Source organism: Dipodomys merriami, unplaced genomic scaffold, assembly GCF_024711535.1.
Source record: "Dipodomys merriami isolate MVZ:Mamm:240054 unplaced genomic scaffold, mDipMer1.0.p SCAF_16, whole genome shotgun sequence".
Lineage (NCBI taxonomy): Eukaryota > Metazoa > Chordata > Mammalia > Rodentia > Heteromyidae > Dipodomys > Dipodomys merriami.
Window position 1 is genome coordinate 16,139,567 of NW_027202937.1, and position 26,894 is coordinate 16,166,460.

The window sequence follows — 26,894 nt, forward strand, 5'->3', positions numbered from 1 at the left end:
AAAATACACCTGTACTTAGAACAACAGAATCATGCAGCCATGTGGAGAATACGTGGTCTGGTTTGTGAGAACTTGAGTTGAAAGAAGTACATAATGTTGTCATGGACCCATAAAATATTAATATTTCTCTCTTGCCATAGGAGGAGATGTGGTGAGCCAGTTCGAGTTTAATTTTAATTACCTTGCAAGACGCTGGTAAGTTTTTGCTAAAAAATGAACAAAAACTAATTAATATACAGGTATTTCATTGTAATTTTTGTCTTTTTGCTATTTAAAAATATATAGTATATGATTAACTGTAGTCACCCCACTGAGGGGCACACCAGAGTTATTTCACCTTCCTCTAACTTTGTACCTAGTGACCCTCGTCTCCCTTTTACTCTGTCCAGCCTCTGCTAACCACTATACTACTCTCCATCTCTACAAAATTGATCTACTCCTATTGATTCCATATATGAGAAAGATCATGTGGTATTTTGTCCTGTTCTAGTTGATTGTAGGTATATATAAACACAAGTGGCTTTTAACTTTTGATCTTGTATTCAAAACATTTCTAAGCTACATTAATAATCTAACAACAGGTGATTCTTTACAACTTATTGTCTCACTATAGTCTACAAATTGTGGCCATTTTGCTTCTCCATTCACTCCTTTTTCTTGCTGTGTGACCCTGGTGACCATCGCAAGGACAGTGCTAAAAGTGGTGAGACTAAGCATACTTATTTTGTTTCTGATCTGAAAATATTTACAAAGTTCCATCATTCTCATTAATGTAATTTTCTGGCTTTCTTTTGTCAAACTCAGAAAGTATGTTAATGTAGTAAAGTATATTAATCGACTTATGGATTTTAAATCAGCCTTCCTGACTGGGACAAAGCCCATTTTGTCATGTTGGCACATCATCACTTTGTGTTGGTTGCATCAATTCTTGATGTCTTAGGGCTTTACCTCTTTTTATGAGTGATGTACAGTCATTTTTCTTCTAGTTGGTTTGGTTTTGGAATCAAAGCTGTGCTGGCTTCATGGGTACCATTGGGGAGAGTGTCTTTTGATATTCTCTGAGAGCTTGTGTAATACTAGAAATTTAATCTCTTGAATGTTAGATAGATTTTTGCCTAAAGCTATTTAGTTCTATTGTTTTAGGAATTTAAAAAGTCTTGAGTTATAGGATTATATCGTTTTCAATCCCTTCTTCAGTTCTGTGTTTAACCAGGGACTTTTCCATTTTTCTAAAGGATCAAACATCTTGGCCTAAGGTTGTTCATAATGCTGGCTTATCTTTTGTTTGTTCTTATTCCATCTGTTATCCATTTATTGTTTATCCTGCCTTCTATGTAGTGTGTATGGGAATGCATGCGCATGGGTGCGTGCAGTCCCAGGGCTTGACTTGAGGGCCTGGGCATTAATACTTGAGCTTTTTTGCTTAAGGCTTGTGCTCTACCACTTGAGCCACAGCCATATTCTGGGTTTTTGATGGTTAATTGGAGATATAAATCTTACAGACTTTCCTGCCAGGGCTAAGAACCATGATCCTCAGATTTCTGCCTCCTGAGTAGCTAGGATTACTGGCATGAGCCACCAGTGTCTGGCCTCTCGCTTTATTTTAAATAAAATCATTTTATACTGTATTGATTTTTTTGTATTATATGTTTCACTTCTCTATTTTAATGCTTTCTGTCCTTATATCTATCTTTTTCTTTCTCCTCCTTTGGATTTCTTTTTTTCTTTTTGGTGGTACAGGCGTTTGTACTCAGAACTTCACACTTCCTAGATAAGTTTTCTACCACTTGAGCCATGCCTCCATCCCTTTTTGAGTTTCTATGAAATTTGCTGAGTCTTGATTTACAGCCTAGAATATACATTTCTATGCTAATTCATAGTGAATATTCCACAAGATCTTGAAAAAAGTTAATTCTTCAAGTTTGATTTAATGTTCATGGTTGATTATGTTTATTATCTCTGATTTATTCTTGGGTTCAAAATATTTGTATAGTATAACTAAGATACTCTTACCATTTATTATTTTTTTGTCTGGTATATCTAATGATTCCTGACAAAAATTAATTTTAAAATGTCTCTCTTTTTGATGGTGGAGTTTCCGTTTTTCTTACATTCTGTCAACATTTGCTGTGCATTTGTCTTGAAGATAGAGTACTAGATGCATTCAAGTTTCAAAGTCCTTTCTTAATAGTGAGTCGAAGTACTTTTTTTTTTTTTGCTACAAAAGTGCTTATTCCTTTAGTGCTTACTATACCAGATAGGATTGTGGTTATACTGGTCATCTTTTGGTTGTTTTCCATGCTGCTTGCATTACTTGGGATTTGAGTCAGGCTTCATTTCTCCAGTGAGGGAGGGTTAGCCATGGGTTCTGCAGGCTACCTTATCTGGGACTCTGTTAAGCTACATTCAACCACTGAAGCTTTTTGTCTGCATAGATGACATGAATGTAGGGCAAAACATTTGTAGACTGACTAGTGAGGCCACCAGTTTGGAGTGGTAATAACTGGCTTACCAGTGCCGAGGATATACATATATTTCCTTTCTCTGTGTCGCAAGATGGAAATAGGATGCCCTTAGTCTTTGTTGTTGTTTTAGCCATTTCATGTGCATGCAGAGAGTATAGAGTTAATGCAGACATACCTTCTGAGGTGGCCCTTTGGGTGGGCCTTACACTCTGTCTCCTGTCTTTTACCTGTCATCAAAACCTTTCAGGTCCCCAGGGGTTAGAAGATACCTCCAGGGTAAAAGCTGACTTTCCTACTTGCCTACCTCCCCAACTTTCCAGTTTCTATTTATTTTTTGTGTTTGGGAACTTTTTACTTTTTGCTAGCTTAGTGATTCATCAAAACAAATATTTTTGTTACTTTTCTCTAGTTTTTAAAGCTACATTAAAAAAAAGAGAGAATACCATTCTGGTGCTTTAATAAACGACTTCTCAATCTGATCTTTGTTGTAAATATACATGAGTCATGTTTCTGTCAATTGTGATTTTTGTCATATGTATTTTGTCTGGAAATTAATGAGGATTCAGTATAAATGTATTTATAAAACACTAATCTTCCAGCTGAAATAAGACTGTGAACCAAAAGCTGGGAGCCAAAATTCTTTTCACTACTTTATGCTATTTACTCTGAATAGTTTCAGCATGTCAAGCTGAGGAGCCCTTTTTAGTACTTTTAACATGAATAGTTTTGAGAATAATTCAACCAAAAAATGCGACAACTTTACATTGCTTCTTGAACTCTAAATTCACAAAATTAATCATTTCCTTTCTGTTGTGGTTTCTAGTCATTCAATATACCTTTACAAATATTTGATCAAGGTATCAATTGTTTGCTGAGCATCACTGAACAAGTTATATATATAGTATTTTGTGCCCCAGTGTCCTCTTATGAAAAATGGTGATGCAATAATACTAATCATTAAGGTCACTGGAAGGATTCAATAACTAGCCTGTAAAAACCAGTCATATGATACCTGACAGATAATTATCAGGTGCTGTTTCTTTTGTAGTTCTTGCTATCTTCAACTTAGCATCGGAACATTCCTTATTTTATTCTAATGCATTACTCAGGTACATACCCATCACAGATCTACTGGGAATTTATAAGAAACTCTATGGTCGAGATGTCATCACCAAGAATGTCATTGTTGATTGTACACACCTTCAGTTCTTGGCAATGTAAGTGTAACCAGAGGAAAGTCTGCAACTGACTTTACAGGGGCTTTTAGTATGCTTTTCATACTTCAGTTCTGAGAGTGGGTTTTGGCTGTATGGATTTTGTTTATCAAAGGTAGTCGAATGGTAGTGGTATCAAGTGGATGGAGCTTTCTCTTGTTTTATTTCCGTATAGAAATTGCAAGTCATTATCATTATTGTTTATATTTCAGGTATGGTGAGACATTTGCTGTTTCCAAGGTAAAGACTCCCTCCTTGCCTATTTTAGTTTAAGGGATTATACAGACCACAGGAATAGCACCTTACTTATTGTTCTTTCTATTGCAGTTGTATTCCACGTACTCTACAAAGTCCCCATTCCTGGTGGAACAGTTCCAAGAGTATTTCCTTGGAGGCCTGGATGATATGGCATTTTGGTCCACGAACATCTATCGGCTAACTAGCTTCATGCTAGAGAATGGGACCAGGTGAATTATGACTCCATTTCTTATACCAGTCACTCTGAACCTTGACACATGGAGCAGAACACTCAGATTCTCTCAGTTGATTAAACAAAAGCAAAACAAATCCCTTGAAGTATTGTCTTAAACTATCCAAGGAGAACAAGACAGAAGTTAGGTCATCTGATCATCTCAAAAGCTAGCCAGTTGGTTTAGCTAATGCCAAGATGGAGACATCATTACTGCAAAGTTTGTGGTCTATGAGATATAGCTCAGGTAGGAAGGAATCAGCCTCTCTAGGTGGTGCTCCATCTGTTTCTTTTATGGTAGCACATTTAGGGGAGGAGTGTCACCTCTCCCACTGATTGTGCTCTAAGTGGAACCAGGGGGTCGTCATTTTCCTCTTCATATGGACTGACCATTTAGGGTTTGGGGGGTTCCAAGAGGGTATTTCACCTATTATTAAAAGGACAGAAGCTACTAGAAACCTAGCCACATCTTCTCTAGCTTCCAAAATAAAATTAGAAAGGGATAGATCAAACATACTCTTCTGTGGAATTCTGCCCCAGAACTCAGGTAGGACAGCTGGTCTACCTCCTTGTCCTCTCCTTAACAGATCGAGAAGAAAGTTGGAGCTGCCATTTATGGATTAGAGTTGACAAGCACAGCCCACTTCCAGCTGCAAAGAAACTCTTAGGAAAAATCCACCTGTAGTTCCAAGGGAGCCAAGGTTCCTCTGAGAACCCCTTTGTCATTAGTCTTGGGCACTCCCCACCACTCTACTACTATGCAGAGTGCGTCAAGCAGGGAGTGGTGGAAGGGCAGGAGGCAGGGACTAATGTAGGGCAGGATGGAACCAAAGCTCTGGTCTCACCATCAGCAGTGGGTATATAGGGTTTTCTGGGCAGGGGCTGAGTTTGGGAGACAGTTACATGGCAGGGTCATACGAGAGTGGATGTTGGTAGGTAGAGTGGCCTAGAGGAGCAGAGCTTCAGAACATTATGATCTGGATGATGTTAAGGTACCCTTTAAAGCATTTGCTAGTATTCACATAATATTGTAGTTTCACATTGTGTTGATTTGAAATAAAATTCCCTTTATTAGTTTACTACATAGTAAACTTGTTTTTAAAGGCTCAGTGAACAACAACCTGGCAGAGATAGAGTCTTAATAGTGCTGGGTATCACGGGCTCACATCAGTAAAGGCTGAGATCTGAGGTTCATTGTTTGAAGCTAGTTCCAGGAAGGAAAGTCCATGAGACTCTTATCTCCAGTTAAATACCAAAAGTTGGAAGTGGTGCTATGGCCCAAGTGGTAGACCTTTGAGCAAAAGAACTCAGGGGCAGCATCTAGGCTCTGAATTCAAGCTCTAGAACCTGTGTATGTTAAAATGTTAAAAATGCAATTTTCCATAGTGAAAGAAACCTCGTCATATCCCTAAACCCTCTACCATAGCTATGGAATTTTGAGTACATGGTTATAGAGAGGTTGGGGTTTGGAAGTTGAGATCTTTGCTACTTACTACTGAGTCATCTGAAACAAGTTGCTTAACCTCCCCAAGCCTTCATTTTCCCCATCTGTAAAATGGACACAGTAATCTTTCTATTGTTATAAGGATATAGGGAGTAAATGAACACTCATTCAAAGGGTTTGGTGTGAGTAAGCACTTAGAAAATGTTGGCTACTGTTATTATGAAAATTATTAGAAGGAAGGACTCTGAACCTGATTGTGTTATAGTGAATGACCTGCATTTTCCTGTTTGGTTTGCATTTGGCTCTGCCATAGTGAAAAAGATGTGTAACTGAACTTCCTCCTTTGATTAAGTATAAGTAATTGAGAGGAACAGAGTTCTTGTCTCTTGATCTGTGTCCTAATTTACCAGACATAAATTTCTACAAATTCTTTTCTTACACATAAAAAGATTTGTCAGAATTTATACAAATTCATGGTAAATTTGGAAAGGACTCCAAGAAAGATAATGAATAAGTTCGTAACAGAAAAAAAAAACACATATTTTCATCTTAACAAGCGTCTTCCAACTTACTAAGAATAGCTTAGCTTCCCAAACTCATGATGTTTGAAACTTATAGTTTCTTGAAAAAAATGAAATAATGGATGGTAGCCATGTCTATGGCCTTGATAAGACCTCTACTTACCTTAAAATGGGTTTTCAGGTGGGAAGGTGGCTGAGCTACCTTCTTTCTAGATGATGGTAGGGAACAGAGGACTCAGAGAACCTTTATCTCAGCTCACAGCTGACACAGACAGCTTCCCTTCAGCTTCTCACTTCTTACTCCCTCACTTCTGTATCTGGTGAGACCTTCTCACTTCCACAAGGCCTCCCTCATATAGATCTCCTTCAAAGAAGTCTTCCTTCCAGCCCCTGTGCTTGTAGAGGCTCATGTCTGTAATGAAGAAGAAGTGAAGAGCTGAGGATTCCAGTTCAAAGCCAGCTTAGGCAGACAAATTTGTGAGACTCTCATCTCCAATTAACCAGCATAAAGACAGAAGTGGAAGTGTGGCATAAATGGTAGAATGCCAGCCTTGAGCAGAAAAGCGATGTAAACGTTAGAGGCTGCCAGGTACTAGTGGCTCATGTCTGTAATCCTAGCTACCTGGGAGGCTGAGATCTGAGGAAGGCAGGAAAATCCAGGAGACTCTTATCTCCAATAAACTACTCAGAAAAGCTGGAAGTGGTTATGTGACTCAAATGGTAGAGCACTAGCCTTAAGCAAAAAAGCTAGGGACAGAGCCCCGGCCATGAGTTCAAGCCCCAGGACTGGCACATATAAACACACAGGTTAGATTATGAGTTCAGCCTTAGTTCTCTCTCTCTCTCTCTCTCTCTCTCTCTCTCTCTCTCTCTCTCTCTCTCTCTCTCTCTCTCTCTCTCACACACACACACACACACACACTCTCACACACTATTCCTTTCAAAATGTCAACACCCCCTTCCTTACTGGATCTTTCTGTTCAGGATGGGAAAGAAAGTCCTTCTTAGAAGCCATCTTTCTCCAAGGTCAAAAGGGGACATTTCATTTCCTATTTAGGTGCCAAAAATGTAGAATTTTCTTAAGAGAATGAAATTGAGCTGTTGAGAAGAATTTGGACATACATGGGCATAACTAGGCAGAAGGCAATGTCCTTCAGCCCAATTTCTGTTGTAATCTCTAAGTCTGGGGATATTTCATATTAACATTTGGCAGCCCAGCAGGGAGGTGGAAGAAGGTATGATTCTGAGGTCTGTCACCAACCTGTCAGTGTAGCTACCATGTCTAGAAAGATTATGGCCTTTCCCTGGTCCTGTATGGTTAGGTAAGGGATACTTGAAACCTTTCAAAAGTGGTTTAAAATTTACTAGTTATTCTTGGATCAAACTCCTGGTTGAAAAGATTGTAGAATAATGATGTCTGTTTCCTAGTGACTGTAGCCTACCTGAAAACCCTCTGTTCATTGCATGTGGTGGCCAGCAGAACAACAGCCTCAGGTAGGTGGATTCCAAAACCATTTACAGAAAAACAGCATTCTTCCCTTTAAGTGCTGAATGTATGGGGTCTTTAAGACAATCAGAGGTTCATGTTCTAGCTTTGCCATTCACAGCCATGTGACTTACAGATTGCTGTTTTTGGGAGGAGGGAGGTCAGTAGTGGGGCTTGAACTCTGGACCTGGGAACTGCCCTTGAGCTCTTCAGCTAAAGGCGAGCACTCTATTACTTGAGCCACAGCACTACTTCTGGTTTTCTGGTGGTTAATTGGAGATAAGAGTCTCATGGATTTTCCTACCCAGGCTGGCTTTAAGCTGCGATCCTCAGATCTCAGCCTCCTGAGTAGCTAGGATTACAGGCATGAGCCATTGGCCCCTGGCAAAGTGCTGTATTTTTTTTTTGGGGGGGGGGTCTGGTCATGGGGCCTGAACCCTGGGCCTGGGCACTGTCCCTCAGCTCTTCAGCTCAAGACTAGTGCTCTACCACTTGAGCCACAGCGCCACTTCCGGCTTTTTTTTCTGCTTATGTGGTGCTGAGGAATCGAACCCAGGGCCTCATGCATGCAAGGCAAGCGCTCTACCACTGAGCCACCTTTTCAGCCCCAAGTGCTGTATTTTTTGAGCTGTAGATTCCTCCTTTTGTTTAATGGGACAAAGAAAGTTGTGTATGTATCTATGTATGATCATGAACATAAGGCAGTTTGTTCACAGTGAGGCTCTGTAAATCATAGTTGGTGTTCTTATTGCTGTTATGGTCACTGTTACATATACCTTATCCAGAGTTCATCTTGTAAAAACATTTATCAAGGAGACAGGACAGGGAGAAGTCCTCGCTGCTCATTCTTGAGGAGGAGATCCGGTTTGTATTAGAATAATTGGAATCTCCTGCCAGAGCCAGGGAACAACCATTCATTCATTCAATAATGTTGAAGGCTTTTTTATTCTTGTAGCACTTTGAGACTATAGGAAATATTGAGGGTTTTTTGTTTTATATCTTGAAGTTGAACCCAAGGCCATTTACATATTACACAGACATTTTACCACTAAGCTATAGATATAAATATAACTGGATATAGAAATATCCAGTTCCTATAAGGATAGGGTTTATGCCTTGAAAGTTTATTGTAAGATTTTTCTATAGTGCAAGTTTTTCTAAAATTTTATTCTTTTGAGTTATTTCTTCCATTTTTTTTGTGTGCCAGTCCTGGGGCTTGAACTCAGGGCCTAGGCACTGTCCCTAAGCTTTTATGCTCAAGGCTAGGGCTCTACCATTTGAGCCACAGTTCCACTTCCAGCTTTTGAAAATTGAAGGTAAGAGTCTTATAAAGTTTCCTGCCTAGACTGGCTTTGAACCATGATCCTCATATTTCAGCCTCCAGAGTAGCAAGGACTATAAGCCACTAGTGTCTGGCTTTCTTCAATCTTTCTGTATTAAAATTTTGTGATTTTTTTTTTTTTGAATGCTGGTGTTTGGGGCAGCACCTTGCGCGTCTTAGGTGATGCTCTCACTGAGCTATATCCCAGCTAGAAATACTGACTGTATCTTCTATTCAGTGATTTTTCTCAGCTAACCATCTTATTGCTCTGCCTTTTCAACAGCACAAAAGGTCAGAAGAGTGACTTTCATAGGAATTTGACCATATCTTTAAGTAAAGATGTTGGAAAAAATGTAAACTACACTGGACGAGGAGTGTTCTTCAGTGTGGATTCCTGGACCCCAGTAAGAACTTCCTCTTATTGATGGAGAAAGATTCTACGGTTTCCCAAGATAACTTGTTCTCTAGAGTCCCTAGGGATTGGCTATCCAAGGATCATTACCTGGGCTTGTGCCAGGCCAGAGAATAGCCTTGTCATCTAAACATAGTATGTTCCAGAGAACCCCTAAGATGTGTGTGTGCACCTGACTAGCCTTTGTCGTTTGGTGGAGACCAAGGCATCTCTGGGCAGATGCCGTTTTGGCCTTAATCCAAGTATGTCAGTAATGTTGAAGGTTCACCGTGCACAGCCACAAGGTGAAGGACAACACTGCATATGAAATTCATCCATGAGGCCATGTTCTAAATGATGACCTGCTATCATGGGAATATAAAATTGGGAAATAGATATCATGGTAAATACAAAAAAGTAGCCACGATGCAGTAGCACACAACAAATACCATGCTTCCCTTGGGGAGGGGGGGGGCGGGTTGGCAGATATAGATAGCAGGAAGATAATTTTTATCTTGGTAGCTATTATATGAAGAAGGTGATATTTGAGCAAGGTCTTGAACCTTAATGTAAGTGTAGCTTAGAGGCTAGTTTTGACATCTTGGTACTGTCCAGTTTATTTGATAAATACGTATAAGCACAAGCCAGGTGCTAGGGGCTCACACCTGTAATTTTCCTAGCTACTGAGGAGGCTGGGATTTGAGGATCACAGTTCAAAGCCAGCCTGGGCAGCAAAGTCCATGAGACTCTTATCTCCAATAAACTACTCAGAAAAAGTTGGAAGTGGTGCTATGGCTCAAGTGGTAGAATGCTAGCCTTGAGCAAAAGAAGCTCAGGGACAGCACCCAGGCCCTGAATTGAAGCAAAAAACAAAACAAAACCAAAAAAAGCTATAAACACAATTACAGATCTAGTCTGAATGGACTTGGCTTTTCTAAGCTTTTTGTCTGTAAATATTATTCAGTTAAGCTCTGCAAATCAATATGGTTGGTTCTGGGTAGGTCCAAACTAACTCTTCCCATGCTTGCCTGCCCTCTCTCAGTGGAACTTGGGGATCATGAAGTCACTCTCCGGATTGCCTGTTCTAAGTGATCTTGTTGCTAGGAATCCCTGTTTTATTTACTTTTGTGTCTGTTCCCAGGCTTGAATCCAGAGGCTGAGCACTGTCCCTGAGCTTTTATGCCAAGTCTAACACTACCGCTGGAGCCACAGCTTCACTTTTGGTGATATTTAATTGGAGATAAGAGTCTCATGGACTCTCTTGCCCAGGCTGGCTTCTTATGCAGCCATCTTTAAATCTCAGGCTCATGAGTAGCTAGCATTACAGGCATGAGCCGCCACCACCCTGCTCTTGTTTCAATTTTTTAACACTGCTGGAGTTATTTAGCTCCTTTGCTTCACAAAAGTCAGTAGCTTCGTTGATGCATCTGTGTACCTTTTCCTGTCTATTTTGATGTTTGTTTGTTTTCCCCTCAGGATTCTGTATCCTTTATGTACCAGGCTTTGGAACAGAAATTACGGATGATGTTTTCAGGCAGCTCTCAGAAGACACTGAAGCATGTCTCCAGCCCCTCAGCCTCTTACTTCTCCTCAGTTCCCTATGCTAGGCTTGGTTGGTATGTATAACATACAACTGGACTTGTGATGTTGCCATCAGTATTTGTTTAATTCAGCCCCTTGTGAAGAGTTTTAAGTGATATCTGTTGGCATCCTATTTTCTTCTCAATTCATCATCAGGAAAATATATTAATTTAGTGGGTAAGAGTTAGTGTCACTAATGTCTTTGGCCTTAGCACAGAGGTCTGGGAGGTGAATGCTGTCTCTTCATTTGTGGCTGTTCTTGGCCCCCTAAGTGAAAGAGCCAAAAAAGGCTTCCTGCTAGACTATCAGCCACACACCAAAGCCAAAGTCCCAGGACCTCCTAAACCAACACTGACTCTCCGAGGGACAAAGAACACAGTGGCTCCTCTGGCTTGGCATCCCAGCCTTAGAAAAGCTTTTCCCCTTTCCCTGTGACCTGCTATTTTCCTCCCTCCCTCCCTCCCTCCCTCCCTCCCTCCCTCCCTCCCTCCATCCCTCCCTCCCTTCTTTCTTGCTTTTTTTCCTTCTTTCTTGCATTGGGGCTTGCACTCTCATACTCTTCTACTTAAGCCACACTTCTACTTTCAGCTTTTTAGTGATTACTTGGTTAGAGATTGAGTTCCAAGGGCTTTTCTGCCTAGTAGGCTGGCTTTGAACCACAACCCTTTGATCTCAACTCTCCCAAGTTGCTAGGGTTACAGATGTGAGCCACTGGTACCTGGCTTTTGTTTTGTTTCTTTATGTGGCCATACACGCTAGGATAATCAAATAGCTTTTGGGCTTTGCAAACCTAAGAGTGGCATTTGAACCTTTTTAAAACTGTCCAGTTCTATCACTGGCAAATCGTGAATCTCATTTAAAAGCCTCCATTAAATATGTTGAATACTTGACTTAACCCAATGGAAGGTGTTCTGTGTAGCGCTATGGTAGAAATAAAGAATATCTAGCACAAGCTCATCTCTGATTTGGTAACATTGGAGTAAGCAGGTTAGAAAATGGTGTGTATCTGGCTGGGGGTTTTGCTGGGTACTCATATCCTCTTTCTCGGGCCAGCCCAGGATGTAAAGTGGTGCTTTGCTTTGACATATAGGACACAATGCTTTGTGAGGCTACTTAATGTGGTCCAGAGGCCTTGATTTGTCCATTGCTATTTTTTTTTTGTGAAAAGTGAGAGTGTGAGTCACTCAAACAATATAGTTTCCAAAGTAGTTGTTTATAGTAGCCACACAGGGAGGAGTATCAGTGAGAGAAAGCTAAGGCATGGAACTCTTAGAAGGGAAGAGGCAGGAGACAGTTGTACCAACGCTCCTCAGTGGATCTTGCAGTGGCTGTCCTGTGCCCTCTTTCCTAAGGGCGATGGTCTCGGCGGATCTCAATCAGGATGGCTACAGTGACCTCGTGGCAGGTGCACCAGGCTACAGCCATCCCGGCCGCTTCCAGATTGGGCGTGTGTACCTCATCTATGGCAATGAGCTGGGCCTGCCCCCCATTGACCTGGACCTGGACAAGGAGGCCCATGGGATCCTGGAGGGCTTCCAGGTGAGCCGTGCACCAGTTTTCTCCCTCAGTGGTCAGGAAGCCACTGCCTGAATTCTTAAAAATGTATTTATGGTGCTGGTAAGCCAGCACTCTCCCCCCTCCCCCCCCCCCCCGCCCTTGTCTCAACTGCCCAGATCCTTTGGCAGTTTCTTCAGGAATAACAAGCAGTAACAAGAATAATTCCAGAAACATTTACGGAGCACTTTTATCTTCAGAAGCACCTACACGCTGTTGTAAACTCTTGAGTATTTCATGTAATGCATTCTCAACACACATATAGTGTAGAACTTCTTTGAGTATCCAATTGCATTGTGATTTAAAAAAATTTTAAGGTAAATAGAATAAGTTTATTTAAAAGCAAAAGGAAAGCTCCGAAAGGAAAAAAATGTGAGACTCCCCAAGGAGAGGGGCACCAAATAAGAGTGCTCTTCTCTGGATTCCCCTCTCTTCCCTCCCACTCTCCCTTTCTCCCTTCCTTGTTCCTCCTCTGTCCTGTCTTTCTCTCCCTACCTCTTTCTTTACTCCTCTCTTCTCTCTTCCCTTTCTTCTCTCCTCTCCCTTCCCCACCTTGTAAGAAATTAAATTTAGCTGCACAGAAAAACTGTAAAGACAGAGTTCTCATGTACTCTTTCCTCCACTTTAATAAAAAAACCAACAATGGCATCTTAGTGAACTCTAGTCTTCGTTCAGATTTCATTCTTTTTGAGTAGTTATTCAGCCCTTGCATCCCACATGATTATACAATTCTTCATGGAATGTGGGCATTATTAATTCATTCAACGAGTACTTAGGTCCTGAAGTGCTTGCCACAAAGCACGACAATAGTAATGAAAAGGACAGGCAGAGCCCTGCTATTAGTCCCAGAGTTTGGGGGCTGTGGAGGAACACTAGCCCTGCACTGTGGTGCTCAGAGTTTCAAGTGCTAGGGTTGGATCAGAGGCCTTTCCCTGGAAAAGCTATTTCTCCATCAACGGTTAATAGAGAGAAATCAGGGTGCCTACTAGAATATTTATTTAAAAAGAACAAAAAAGTATAATGGCTCTGATGAATGAGTGTTGAACCCGAGATGTAGAAATAATTTGTCTGAGCTCACACAGTCCTGAGGAAAATATCCAAAATAAAGCAACCCATTCTGTTGCTTCTCAGTGCTCCAAACAACCACCCTCCTGCCAGACTGCTGGGTAAAGTCGAAATAATCTTTTGGGCTCAGATGGACAGAGAAATAGGAGACAGCTGCTTCTTGTGGATGGGGTCAATTTTCTGGACGTTTCATTTGGTTGAGGAAGGAGCTGGCTCTAGGTTCCTGTCTATAGTGAGTGACTGTTGGTGATTTGGAAGATAGCAGGATTAAGGCAGAGACTGAGGATGAGAATCCTGAGCCTTAGCCTTGGGCTGCCACCAGCCTGTGTCCTTGTCTATAGTGGAGGATTAGAGTCCATAACTCAAGGACTAGCCTTTATGCTTCACTAGGAAAAACTGGCGGCCTTGCCAAGGGTTTCCCATCATGGCTGCTGGTAATGGAACAAGCCAGTCCCCCCCCCCCCCCCCCCCCCCCCCGTGTAGGGGAGGTGGGGAGGATAGGACTAGTTTCTGGTCCCCACCCTGACCCTGCATGCCTTGTTCTCGGCACAGTCGTCTTGTTTATCAAGTTCATGCTTTGTCACAATGAGCAGAGTATACAGATGCTATTGCACAGAGAGATTTGCCAATGGATGATAGATTGGGCACTGGGGCACGTAGGGTGTGGCAAGTAGTACTGCAATGTGAGTTGTGAAAGAAGTGGAACTTAAAGAATTACTTTAAGGTTTAGGCTGGTTGTAGACAGTAGGAAAAATAGACAATAAGAAAGGATGTGTATATACGTGCAATAGTAGGATATGTATGTGTATGCATATATATGTATTTGTTTACTATCATCTATCTGTCTATTATCTATCTATCCATCTATATCTATCTATCTGAGAAAGAATCTACCTTGGAAAAAAACTGAAAACTATCTCTGAGCAGATAGATTTCCAGCTGTAATTATGAATGTGGATAATAATTACTAGATGCCTTAATCCACGTGAGGCACTTTGAAACTGTCTAGGTCACACTTGTCCCATGGGTCTCTGGCATGATGGGTCCATTCTGTAGCTGCATGGTGCAGTGTCACAGCCACTAAGCCCGGGATCAGAGCATTTGACATGTGCTCTGAATGCACATGAGGAATTTTAAGATTTTATTTGATATCAATTACATTTAATGAGTAGGCCTACTACTGCCTTGGACAGTTGGGTCTAAAATGTCCTGAGTATCCCACAGATGTCAAGCTGTTGCTTGTGATCGTTATTTTAGATACTTTTGAAGGAGAGTTGGACTTAGTGTTGGGTGAAGTGCATGTAAGACCATTTTCTACAAACCTAGTCCTTGCCCCTTAAAATACCCTCAGGGCAGAGCTACCAACAGTGGTAAAGGTGTTGGAGTACTCCAGCCTTTTAGCTGTGGTAGGCTCCCAGGCTCTCCATGCAAAAGATCTCCAGTGTTGTTTTGAAGGCCGTAACTTGTGCCTCTTCAGCCTTCAGGTCGGTTTGGCTCAGCCTTGGCTGTGTTGGACTTTAACAAGGATGGGGTGCCTGACCTGGCTGTGGGAGCACCCTCCGTGGGCTCAGAGCAGCTCACATACAAAGTAAGGTTGCTGGTGGTGGGAAGATGGAGGGAGGGAAGGAGGGGAAGAGCGGGGAGCCATTTCTGGACAGGTGAGGGCAAGCTCCAATCGGGTCCTGTGAGGGTTACCTCACAGCACTGATCCCGCCTCCTTGGACTGATTTGGGCCTCATGGTTTGCCAGATTCACCAAGTACTTTGCTTCACAGTGCTGAAAGCTTAGCAAGGGAGCCCAGCTAATGCTTAGCTTTCTGTCATTGCAAGAAGAGGTGACTTCTCTGGGCCTTGCCTTTTTCCTATTTTCTTACAGAGAGCAGAGATCCTGGGTCCCCAGCCCCTGAGGCTCTCTTCCCAGAAGTTCTCCATACCACAGCTCAGCTCACTCCTTGTCCCTTCCTTCATGCTCTAGTTCTAAAAGGATCTGTCACATCCTGAACCCCACCCACCCATTTGGCTCTCTCACGCCAGAACTTTTGCTTAAGTCCTTCCCCCTCCCTCTAGAGTGACTTGTCACTTCCAGTCGGAAGTGCGTTTAGCTCCTGGGCAATGCCGAGCATCCTGAGCTGGCACCTGCCTCGGCCCTTTCTTGCTTCCGCAGCCTAATTTGTTGTCTGCCAGCTTTTGGAGAGGAAAGATAGGTCTTACCTGTCATGTAGAATGACTGGGGATGGAGACAGGCAAGTTAGGAGACTCATCAGAGGAAATGGAATAGTGTGGGTCCCAGGATGGATGATGAACAAATTCTGAGTTCTGTTCAGAGGCCCAAGAGGGCAGGGAGGGAAGAGGCTGAAATGGAGCTGGGCCTTGGCGCAGGGAGTTGAGTAAGTCATTCTACTGATTCTGAACGGTGGTGTCCTTAGTGTGACAGGGAGGAGGCACTGATAAACATGGTCCTTGTCGCTGGGGGCTGTCTGCTCATGCCTTAATCCCTAGCTACTCAAGAGGCTGAGATCTGAGGATCACAGTTCCAAGCCAGCCCGGGCAGGAAAGTCTACGTGACTCTTAATCTCTCACCAGCAAAAAGCCAAAAGTGGAGCTGTGACTCAGAGTGGTCAAGTGCCAACCTTGAGCAAAAAAAGTGAAGGGATGATGAATTTAAGCCTCAGCTCTAGCAAGATAACAACAAAAACCAACCAAGGAAAAAAAACCCCACAAACCCCAATAAATACAACAAAAAGCACTTATTTTAGGCTTGCACAGTCTGATAGAAGGGACAGGTTAAGAAAAAAATTCAGTGCCTGGGCTGGGGCTCATGGCATGATGGCCTGTCACTGTCTTTGTCTAGGGTGCAGTGTATGTCTACTATGGATCCAGACAAGGGAGACTGCCTTCTTCCCCGAACATCACCGTCTCCTGTCAGGTATGTCCACCGTGTTATCCAGGGGCAGAAATTGAGATCTGGCTGCACCTCAGTTATCCCAGGGCTCAGTAAAAGCATGCACTTCTGGTCTCTCTGAAGGATGTTTACTGCAACTTGGGCTGGACACTCCTGGCTGCAGACATGAATGGAGACAGTGAGCCAGACCTGGTGATTGGCTCCCCTTTTGCACCAGGTGGAGGGAAGCAGAAAGGAATTGTGGCTGCATTTTATTCTAGCCCCAGCCAGAGTGACAAAGGTAGTATCGGATGGGGGAAGGGGCAGACACCCATCACATGTGTGATTATGTCCGTATATCATTTTACCAAGACTGACCTCCCTCCCTTTCCCTCTCTCCCATCTCTTTCTTTCTTACAGTATTTCTTTGTATTGGTTATTTTTGAGAAAGGGCTTTTTGTCCAGGAACATGCCTGAGTTCTGCCTATTTTAGTCTTCCCATTACAGCTGGGATGACAGGTATATACCACCATGCCCAGCTGCTGTTGAGGTCTCTTGAGTTTTTCTGCCTAGGCTGGACAATCTCAGCCTTCCAAGCAGCTAGGATCACAGGCATGATTAAACTAGCACCTGGCTTCACCAGATCTAATATCTTTATCTTTACAGATGTTCTAGCAAGTGACATAGATTCACTGAGAAAAGAAAAATTGACCCAATTTCTTCACGCAGGTTTCAAGGGGCCAATAGGTTATTCTTTTTTTCTTGGTACTAGGGGTTGAACTCAAGATGTTGAGTGTGTGTTCTATCACTGGAGCCAATGTTCCCAGTCCTTTTGCTTTCAGTCTTTCAGGGTCTCTTGCTTTTGTCCATGTGAACTTGCACTATAGTCCTCCTAAGTAGCTGCCATTACAGGTGTGTACTTGTTCTAGAGGTAGGGTCCCAACTTTTTGCTTGGGCTGGTCTTGAGCCACTGTCCTCTTATCTCTGTCTCTTGAGTTGCCCAGATGATTACATGCATATACTACCACATCCAACCCAAACAGGCTATTTTTGTAGTTTCTCAATGTAAAATAGAAATGCTAAGAAGGCTTAGGACAAAGGTAACCCAATGTACTCTTAGCTTTCCAGAGAAGGGCTTTTAAGATAGCATCTTCATGCAGAACCAAAGGGGTCAATAGGTTGTTTTTCCTATTGCTCATGAGGATGAGACCTAGAAATGTATTTTTTCTTGATTTTGTAGTTTATATGTTGACTTCTTGACTCTGTTCTTCCTCCCTTCTCTTCATTCCCCCCTCTCTTCTCCCCCACCCCCCCGCTAGAACTCTGGGCCTCAGCACTGTTCCTGCACTTCTTTTGCTCAAAGCTACCACTCTACCACATGAGCCACACCTCCATTTCTGGCTTTTTCTGGATTAATTAGAGATACGAATCTGACTGGGCTGGCTTTGAACTGCCATCCTCAGATCTCAGTCTCCTGAGTAGCTAGGATTATAGGTGTGAGCCACAAGCACCCAGCAGAGAGATCTATTTCTGATGTTTTAGTCCTGGGATTGATATGAGGAATGAATTCTGGCAAAAATTCAACAGAATGATGCTGTTTCTTGCTGGCCTACAAACAGGACCTGTCCAGATAGACCTTGCATTTAAAGGGACTGGGTATCTTCTTTAGAGACGCTGAGTGTGGCAGAGGCTGATTGGCTGGCGAGAGGTGAAGAAGACTTCTCCTGGTTTGGATACTCCCTTCACAGTGTCATGGTGAACAACAGAACCTTGCTGCTAGTCGGAAGCCCAGTCTGGAAGAATATTACTAGGTAGGTACTGATACTGAGCTCTGGGGATCACTGAGCACAGAGGCAGGTGCCAGCTGCTGTGGGAACTCATCAACTATGAGTGCAGGGAAATCTTGCATATTCTCCATCTTTGAAATTAAAAAGGCAGCAGATAAATGTCTGAATTTGCCAGGGCTTCCATGACGAAGTGCCACAAGGCTGGGCGGGTTAAACAACAGAACTGTATTTGTCTTATGCTAGAGTTGGAGGCTGGAACCTAAAAGCAAGGTGTTAGCAGGGTTGGTCTCTCTCTGGCTTACAGATGGCTCTCATCCCCCTATGGCATAAAACAGTATCCCCAAGTGTGTCTGTGTCCTGACCTCTTCTTACAAGGAAATAAATCAGACTGGATTATGACCCACTCTGTCTCCTTTTTAAAAAATTCAGTCACCTGGTTAACCAGTCTCCAAATACAGTCACATTCTGAAGTACTGGAAGTTAAGACTTTAACATAGAGACTTGGAGAAAAGCAATGGGGCCCCTAGCAGCAGGATCCCTGTGTGTGTTCAGTTGAGAAGTGCAAGAGCTTCCATACTGTTTTGCTGGAATCCAGTGGTCCCGCCCTTCGGGGTAAGGGCACAAGGACAAAAGGAGGAGGGAGGGAGGTATGATGGGGCAGAGCTGTGTTTTCTTCCCTTGGAGCCAGACCCTTGGCAGCTGAGCTCACTGTTTCTTTCCAGGCTTGGCTATTTATTCCACGGTGCTAGTGAGAAAAAAAGCCTTGGAAGGGTGTATGGCTACTTCCCACCAAATTGCCAAAAGCAGTTTATCATTTCTGGAGACAAGGTATAGCCCTCTCCCTCCCCAGGACAGCAGACATGGTGTAGTTTTCTTGCTGTGCAACACTGATTGATGGCATTTCACAGGCAATGGGAAAACTGGGCACGTCCCTGTCAAGTGGCCACGTGAAAGTGAACGGGATCCTGACACAAGTGCTGGTGGTTGGGGCCCCAACTCATGGTAGGTCATGTGCCACGATTTTGCTTCCTTTCCATCCTGTGGCTCCTTGACCCTGTCAGATGCCCAGAAAGTTAGGAGATTGGTGCCAGTCAGGACTGGGGTTAAATATTTCCTGTGTTCATCAGTAGCAAACTGCATATCTTTGAGGAATGTTACTTAAACTCCCTTGACTTTTCTATCATTACTAAAATAGAGATTCTAAGATTTCAAGAGTGTGTTGAAAATGAGGTTGGAAGTAACTGTATTTTTAAATCCCTGCACCAGTGGCTTTGGGACTAGAGAAGAATTTTATAAATCAGTTCACCAGGAATGAATCTGAGGATGCATCTTAAATCATTCTTTTGAGAATAAAAATTTACAACAAAAAAAAAATCCCTGGATCACAAAAGTCAGTCATGGCTATTGTGAAAATGTGAGAAAGTATGAGGTGTGTGTTTGTGTGTGTGCAGAATTACCCCCTGCTGGACACAGGTGGCTCAAGCCTGTAATCTAGCTACTCAGGAGGCTGAGATCTGAGGATTGCAGTACAAAGCCAGCTAGGGCAGGAAGGTCTGTGAGACTTTTTCTCCAATTAACTACCCTCTCCACTCCCCCAAAAAAACCCAAACCAAAAGAACAACAGTCAGAAGTGGAGCTGTGGCTCAAGTGGTAGAGTACTAGACTTGAGCAAAAAAGCACAAGGACAATGCCCAGGCCTTAAGTTCAAGCCCCAGAACAGACACACACACACACACAAAATTTACCCCTTATCCAGATATATAAAACCACAAGTTCATGGTAGTTGTCACTCTTAAAAATTTCTATCTTGGGGCTGGGAAGTTGGCTCAGTGGTAGAGCGCTTGCCTTGCATGCCTGAGGCCCTGGGTTCGATTCCTCAGCACCACATAAGCAAAAAGAAAAAAGCCAGAAGTGGCGCCATGGCTCAAGTGGTAGGGCACTAGCCTTGAGCTGAAGAGCTGAGGGACAGTGCCTAGGCCCAGAGTTCAGGCCCCACGACCGGACCCCCCCCCCAAAAAAAAGAAAAAATTTCTATCTTTTTTTTTTTTTTTTTTTTTTTTGGTCGGTAGTGGGACTTGAACTCTGGGCCTGGGCGCTGTCCCTCAGCTCTTCAGCTCAAGGCGAGCGCTCTACCACTTGAGCTACAGCGCCACTTCCGGTTTTCTTGTGGTTTATTGGAGATAGGAGTCTCACGGTCTCTCCTGCCCGGGCTGGCTTTGAACCGGGATCCTCAGATCTCAGCCTCCTGAGTAGCTAGGATTACAGGCGTGAGCCACCAGCGTCCGGCTTCTATCTTTTTTTTAAACTTAGTATCTTGTGCTTGCTAGTATCTACTGCTTGAACCATGCTACCAGCCCTTTTTGCTGGCACAAGGAGAGCAGCATTTCTTCTAGACAGGGAGGGTAAGAAAGGTCAGCCAAATTCTGAAGGATGAGCAGGAATAACTGGCAGAGGTGTGAACAAGAGAAAGCAAGGGGCATGGGGAAGGAGTTTCTCCTATGCAGGCAGTTATGGCTAGAGGCCTAGATCTAGGACTGTTTCAGGTTCGTTGTGTGTGCAAAGCAGGCAGGGGTAGGAACTAGTGTTAGAACTGGGAACGAGCCTTGGTGTCATCCAAAGCCCAACTACATTTGAGCTTGTAGTCAGGACAGGAAAATGGATAGTCTGTATGTAAAACAGAAATCATAGAATTGTTCTAGAGGGGTAAGACCAGAAGAAGGAAGCTATCTGGTGGGAATTAATTGAATTCTTTGTGTTTTGAGTCTTGCTGCCCAAACTACTCAAACCTTTAACCCACCAGAGTGGACCAGCCCTGGAACTCTGTCCTGTGTAGTGAGCAACACTTCTGCACGCAAATGAGGGGAGAATATTCTGTTTGGTCTACATCCTATGTCACACTTGTGATGCCAACAGGCACTGTGGCTTGTTTCAGATGATGTGTCTAAAATGGCATTCCTGAAAATGACCCTGCACCAAGGTGGAACTACTCGGCTTTATGCACTAACATTGGACACGCAGCCCTCTCTGCTCAGCACCTTCAGTGGAGACCGTCGTTTCTCTCGCTTTGGTGGAGTTCTACACTTGAGTGATCTGGATAATGATGGCTTAGGTAAGAAAGGAATTTAGCCTGGATAAGTTCCTTTGCTCAACAGGTCAGTTCTGATTGGATAAACCAGAATCTGGCCTCTTTAACTGACAGCCCAGTAGCCCTGGGGCCTTTAGATCTGGATTGGGTAAGGCTGGAACTGGATGTGCAAGGCGGAGGTATACTTCCTGAAGATGTTCATGTGAGAGTCACTATGTATGTCAATTATTGATGAATGACAAAGTAGGAAGCAAAGGCCTTTAAGGTTACCCTGCCACAAGAAGATCACGGCAGTTTAAAGGATACATTATTTGTGGGAAGTTGATTCTGATCTAGCAATGGTACCAGAATAAAAGTTGTTTGATATCTTATTCTCCTGGTTTTTATTGTTTACAGATGAAATCATTATGGCAGCCCCACTGAGGATAACAGATGTAACCTCTGGGCTGCTTGGAGGAGAAGATGGAAGAGTGTATGTATACAATGGCAAAGGGACCACCCTCGGAGACATGACAGGAAAATGCAAATCTTGGATAACTCCATGTCCAGAGGAAAAGGTGAAGTGTAGGACAAAATTCTAACACCACATTGGGTAAAGATGACTACTTACTGATTCCCTGGTAGTCCAGGTCCAAGGTAAAACTTAGTTTGCCTCAACTCCAAGGTCGTGGGGTCAGGAACAATCAGCGGCTGCAGTTCTCAGTTGTGCCATGTTTGCCTCTAGACCTAAAGTCTGGCTAGACTTGGTGTTTGCCACAGGAGAAAGAAAACAAGCTAAGGCTGTTGGAGTTTCATTAACACTTCTAATGCCTTTTTTTAGGTGTGTTTCATTAACTCATGTTTCCTGTCCCTCAAACATTGGCTGTTAATTATTTTTGAAATTTAAACACTGTTTTTTAAATTGCAAAATTATCTACCTAGAATTCTACTCTGCAGAGTTAATGCCTGTTAACCTGAAGTGTACTCTTCTAGTATTTTCCATGACTTTATCTGCTCCTCCGTGTTCTGTATTACTATGCACATGCTGACATTATATGTAATATAATCCCTTTCAATGCTACGAAGTTTCTGTTATGCTCAATTACAAATAAAAGCTGAAGATCAGAGTCTAAGGTCACAATGCTAGATACAATAGGGGTTTGAATCAAGACTTGATTGTAAACTTTTTCTTAACTATTACTGAGTGCATGTATTTTTAGCATATATTTTACATGCACAATTCTGTAAATGAATTTAATGAATACACAAGGGCAAGCTTCTTGACTCAAAAAAGCAAAATCTGGAATGTTTTAAACACTGACATGACAGTACAGTGGAAAATTCCACATGACTAAACTGTTTCAGCACAGATTAGAACATTGCATAAAACTATCTTCAGGCTATGGATGTAATAAATTCATAATTAGATCCAGCTCATGTTCAGTCCAGTCTCCAACTTCATTGTATAAATGCAGATATTCTAAAATCTGAAATCAAGAACACTGTGGGAACCAATCTTTCTTGGATAAGGGATTTTCAATCAAGAATATTTTGTTATCTGATATTCTAATGGCAGGTTAATTATATTTTAAAATTCATATATTTGCTAGCTGCCTAATATTTTAAATCTATAAACCAGTTTAAATATTAAAGATCACTAGTCATAAATGGTGATCACTAGTTACTTTATGGAAAATACTCACATATAAACATTTTTATACATCTGATTATATTCTTAGAAAGTTCCTATAAATGCATTTTCAAAGGTCAAAGGGCATGTACATTGTTCAGTGAAATGTGGGCATAAAGGTATAACTGAAACTGAAAACCCACACCAACAGTAATAGCATTGTGTTCCTTTTCTCTCCCCCTTTCAGGCTCAATATGTACTAATTTCTCCTGAAGTAAGTACCACATGAAGGAATGAAGAAATTTTAAAAGAAACAAAAAAAGGCACATCCTTTAGTTTAACTGATGAAGTATGGCCTGTTCTTAAAGACCCATTAACAGAGTGTATTTTACAGGCAAGTTCAAGGTTTGGGAGCTCTCTGATCTCCGTGAGGTCAAAGAAAGAGGTGAGTTACAAGGCCTACACTGATGTCTATTTGTTCTAATGCCAGGATCTGATGGTTCATCTTTAAAGTTTTAGATTTTATTTGAAAAAGGAATACATGCACAAAAGAAAGTAACATGCACACACAAATCCCACTTTTTTTTTTTTTTTTGGTCTATCGTGGATCTCGAACTTGGCCTGGGTGCTGACCCTTAGCTTTTCAGCTCAAGGCTGGCACTCTGCCACTTGAGCCACAGTGCTACTTCCTACACCATTTTTGAAGGTGCAAAGTTTCCTTCTATATTATTGTTTTATCCTTAATAACAGGGGTTGGTAAAATATAGCCTATGGGCCAATATTTGACTTTTTGTAGTCATGAACTAAACATGGTCAAGACATATTTCAACAGTTGAAAAGTACTTTGTAACAAGAAATTTATATGCAGTTAAATGCCAGTGCTTAGAAGTTGTAGTTTTCTTTTCCACATGCGGGACAAGTGCTCTATCACTGAGGTAGATCCCTGTCCCTTAAGTCTTATTGGAATGCAGCATAGTCACCCCCTCCTGGGCTGTCTACAGTTGTTGCCATGCTACAATGGCAGTTTCAGAGACTTACGTCTCACAAAGCCTCAAAGTTATTATCTGGCTCTTCATAGAAAATGTTTGCTGACCCTGCCTTACAGGGTAATAGTTTTAAATATGTTGCTGTTTTCTCTCAGACTTTGATAAATTTTGTATGACTACAAAAAGACTTTTTTTTTCATGTGCTGTATTTTGCCACAACCCAGACAAGTACACAGAGCTACACAATACATGTGCCATATTTCAGTTCTTAAATTTGTCTTCGCAAAGGTATTTGGGCTATTTCCATTTTGGTGACCATTACAGACAATGTTGTAGAGAGCATTTTTGTACCTATTTTTATAACTGTACAAATATCCTTTTAGGTTAAAATCTTAGAAGCAGGATGCTAGATCTAGGGCACATATATTTAAAAATATAATAGTTATAGAAAGCTTTATGTCATAATACCATTAATTCCACTCATTCACTTTAACAATATGATATTCTATAGAAGAACCGTGCTAGGCCATGAAATATTAACAGGCCTGCTCTTGAAAAATAAGACTTATATACACCTAAATGAAATAAAATGCAAATTGGTGTAGGATTGAATGCTAAAGAGTACCATGAGTATTAAGTCTCAACAGTGTGATGAAGTCTGGGGAAGCCCTCTTAAATTTTGGAGTGGTAGATATAACCAAGTCTATAAGGCTTAGGAGATGCTCCTGCTTTTAAGAATCCTGGTGAAACTGCCCTCTAGTGGCCAACAGTTCCTGTGTTACAGGCAAGCCTGATGGCAACAATTCAGGATTACCGACTATACACAAAAATGGATTAATAGCTTATGGAAGGATTTTCAGAAGAATACTTTATATCATAAACCTGTTTTTTTTTTGCCAGTCCTAGAGCTTGAATTCAGGGCCTGGGCACTGTCCTTGAGCCTCTGTGTGCTCAAGGCTAAAGTTCTACCAATTGAGCCACACCACCACTTTCAGCTTTTTCTGTTTATGTGGTACTGAGGAATTGAACCCAGGGCTACATGCATGCTAGACAATCATTCTACCTCTAAGTCACATTCCCAGCCCAAATCTGATTTTTTGAATTTGAAATTTTGTGCGTTTTCCAAAAAATGGGACACTTGAGAATTTATGCATTAGTTTAAAAAATATATCCATAATTAATACTAATTAAGGAATGGTGATATATAGATCATCTAAAACCAATACATTCCAAATTAATGTTAAGAGATCACTTGGTATTGGATTCTTCACCTACCTGAGACTGGGGGAGCACTAACACATTAGGAGTAGAAGGATAAATCAGAAATTATGTTTAAACAGTGGCCATGGACAACCTGAGAATTATCAGAGGACAGCCTTTCCCTGAGATTGAGTAATTTTCCCTTAAACTAACACTCGGGTATAAGAGGGAATACAAGAAAAGGGCCAAGCCAGTAATCTGACAAATAAAGGCTTAATACATTTTAGTGATTATTTCTAGATTTTGTCAGTAGTGTTCAAAATTGAATCAGTCAGAACCACTAAAGTATGTCCCAACCAAACAGTATATCAGCCAATTTGATCACAAGATCTCATTCACCAGGCTGGGTCTGGGTCTAGAACAACTCTTGACAGTTTCTAAAAATCAAAACCCGCCACACATTGGAGATTTTGTCCACTGTGTAATTAACAACTTAGGTTTCAAAGGCAGTCCTGAAAGATGAGTCATAACATTTCAAGCAGCAGAACAATGTGCAAATACCTCAACAGGTGTTTACACTGCACCATAGGCAGGATTCTAGAATGCACTTCCATAGTTTTCCTTTATTTTTTGTGGGCAAGAGGGGATCAGGGTGTGCTTCCTCAACTGTGGGGTTTATTTATCATTTATTTTACAGACAGAGAAAAGCATTTAAGTTCAAGCTGTGCTCTGACCAGTATCTTAGTTTATTATTTTTTTTAATTTCCAGGGCAGAGCATGATGTTTGGTCTATGGGCGGGGCATGAATGAATCATAAATTCTGCTGTATCTCTTATAGAACCAAGTTGTCATTGCTGCTGGAAGGAGTTCTTTGGGAGCACGGCTCTCGGGGACACTTCATGTCTATAGCCTCAGCCCAAACTGAAGACACTCCATTTTCCTATTCCCTCCCTCTCTCATGGAGTTCTCTTCAGGGAGACTACTCTGGTGGGCAAGCTGGCATATCCAGTGTCTGACTCGTGGAAGAGACATGCTCTAACAGCCAAAATGTCTGCAAATATGGCAAAGTGCATGACTGCACTAAATGTATGTATTCATTCCTCTTCCAAATTTCACTTGTTTGCTTCTGCATCTAAACCTTTGTTCTTTCCACTTGAACACCTAGGTGTGTCTCCCTGAGACCTGGAAAGGTTTCCTGTGGTTATGTCTTAGACAATCTTATGTAGTTCCTTAAAGAAAACAAAAAAAGCTAACCACAAACAACCCCTTTTTGTTATGGTGGCTGATGGTAAATGTCTCCCAGAGCTAATATGTTGAAAGCTTGGTCCCCAGCTAACAGTTGTTGGGAGGTGGTGGAAACTTTATGGGTGAGGCCTGGTTGGAGGAAGTTACATTAGGACTCCAGGCTTTCCTTTCTTTTTGCTTCCTGACTGTCATAAAGCAAGCAGCTTTTCTCTGCCATGGCTTCTACCATGATGAACTGCTAAATGACTATGAACTGAAACTGTGAGGCAAAATAAACATTTCCTCTGTTAACTTTATTATCGCAGCTATTTTTTCACATTCATAGTTCACAAAAAAGAACTGAGGGAGGAGGGGAAATAGTACCGAGGAAGATAAGGGGGTGAGACCACCTCCCACTCCCAAATCACTCGTGCTTTGGTTCTTTTAATGAGGACTATTGCATTTTCCACATGTTATATAATAGACAAATGTAACTAAAACTCAGCTACCTTTCTGTGCTCTCACATGCTTATGTATGTAGAGATAGCTGTTCTAACAAGCGATGAACCTCAGGACTCTGCTAGTGTTAAGTCATCTCTCCAGGGAACTTCG

The 26,894-nt window shown here is 42.0% G+C and overlaps 1 protein-coding gene across 2 annotated transcripts in view; it reads left to right on the forward strand.

The window, feature by feature from the left end:
- Gpld1 (glycosylphosphatidylinositol specific phospholipase D1) overlaps positions 1-26,599 on the forward strand; it is a 46,469-nt gene extending 19,870 nt beyond the window's left edge. For both annotated transcript variants that reach the window (XM_070024459.1, XM_070024458.1), the window contains exons 8-26: positions 141-195; positions 3,575-3,682; positions 3,892-3,919; positions 4,007-4,146; positions 7,542-7,607; positions 9,204-9,324; positions 10,788-10,927; positions 12,245-12,431; positions 14,989-15,099; positions 16,362-16,436; positions 16,536-16,692; positions 18,061-18,202; positions 18,901-19,006; positions 19,087-19,180; positions 21,111-21,287; positions 21,660-21,820; positions 23,120-23,146; positions 23,267-23,317; positions 25,897-26,599. In XM_070024459.1, the coding sequence (XP_069880560.1) occupies positions 141-195; positions 3,575-3,682; positions 3,892-3,919; positions 4,007-4,146; positions 7,542-7,607; positions 9,204-9,324; positions 10,788-10,927; positions 12,245-12,431; positions 14,989-15,099; positions 16,362-16,436; positions 16,536-16,692; positions 18,061-18,202; positions 18,901-19,006; positions 19,087-19,180; positions 21,111-21,287; positions 21,660-21,820; positions 23,120-23,146; positions 23,267-23,317; positions 25,897-25,983 (2,033 nt within the window). In that variant the 3' untranslated portion in view covers positions 25,984-26,599. The remainder of the gene's footprint in view (positions 1-140; positions 196-3,574; positions 3,683-3,891; positions 3,920-4,006; positions 4,147-7,541; positions 7,608-9,203; positions 9,325-10,787; positions 10,928-12,244; positions 12,432-14,988; positions 15,100-16,361; positions 16,437-16,535; positions 16,693-18,060; positions 18,203-18,900; positions 19,007-19,086; positions 19,181-21,110; positions 21,288-21,659; positions 21,821-23,119; positions 23,147-23,266; positions 23,318-25,896) is intronic.
- The last annotated feature ends 295 nt before the right edge of the window (positions 26,600-26,894 follow it).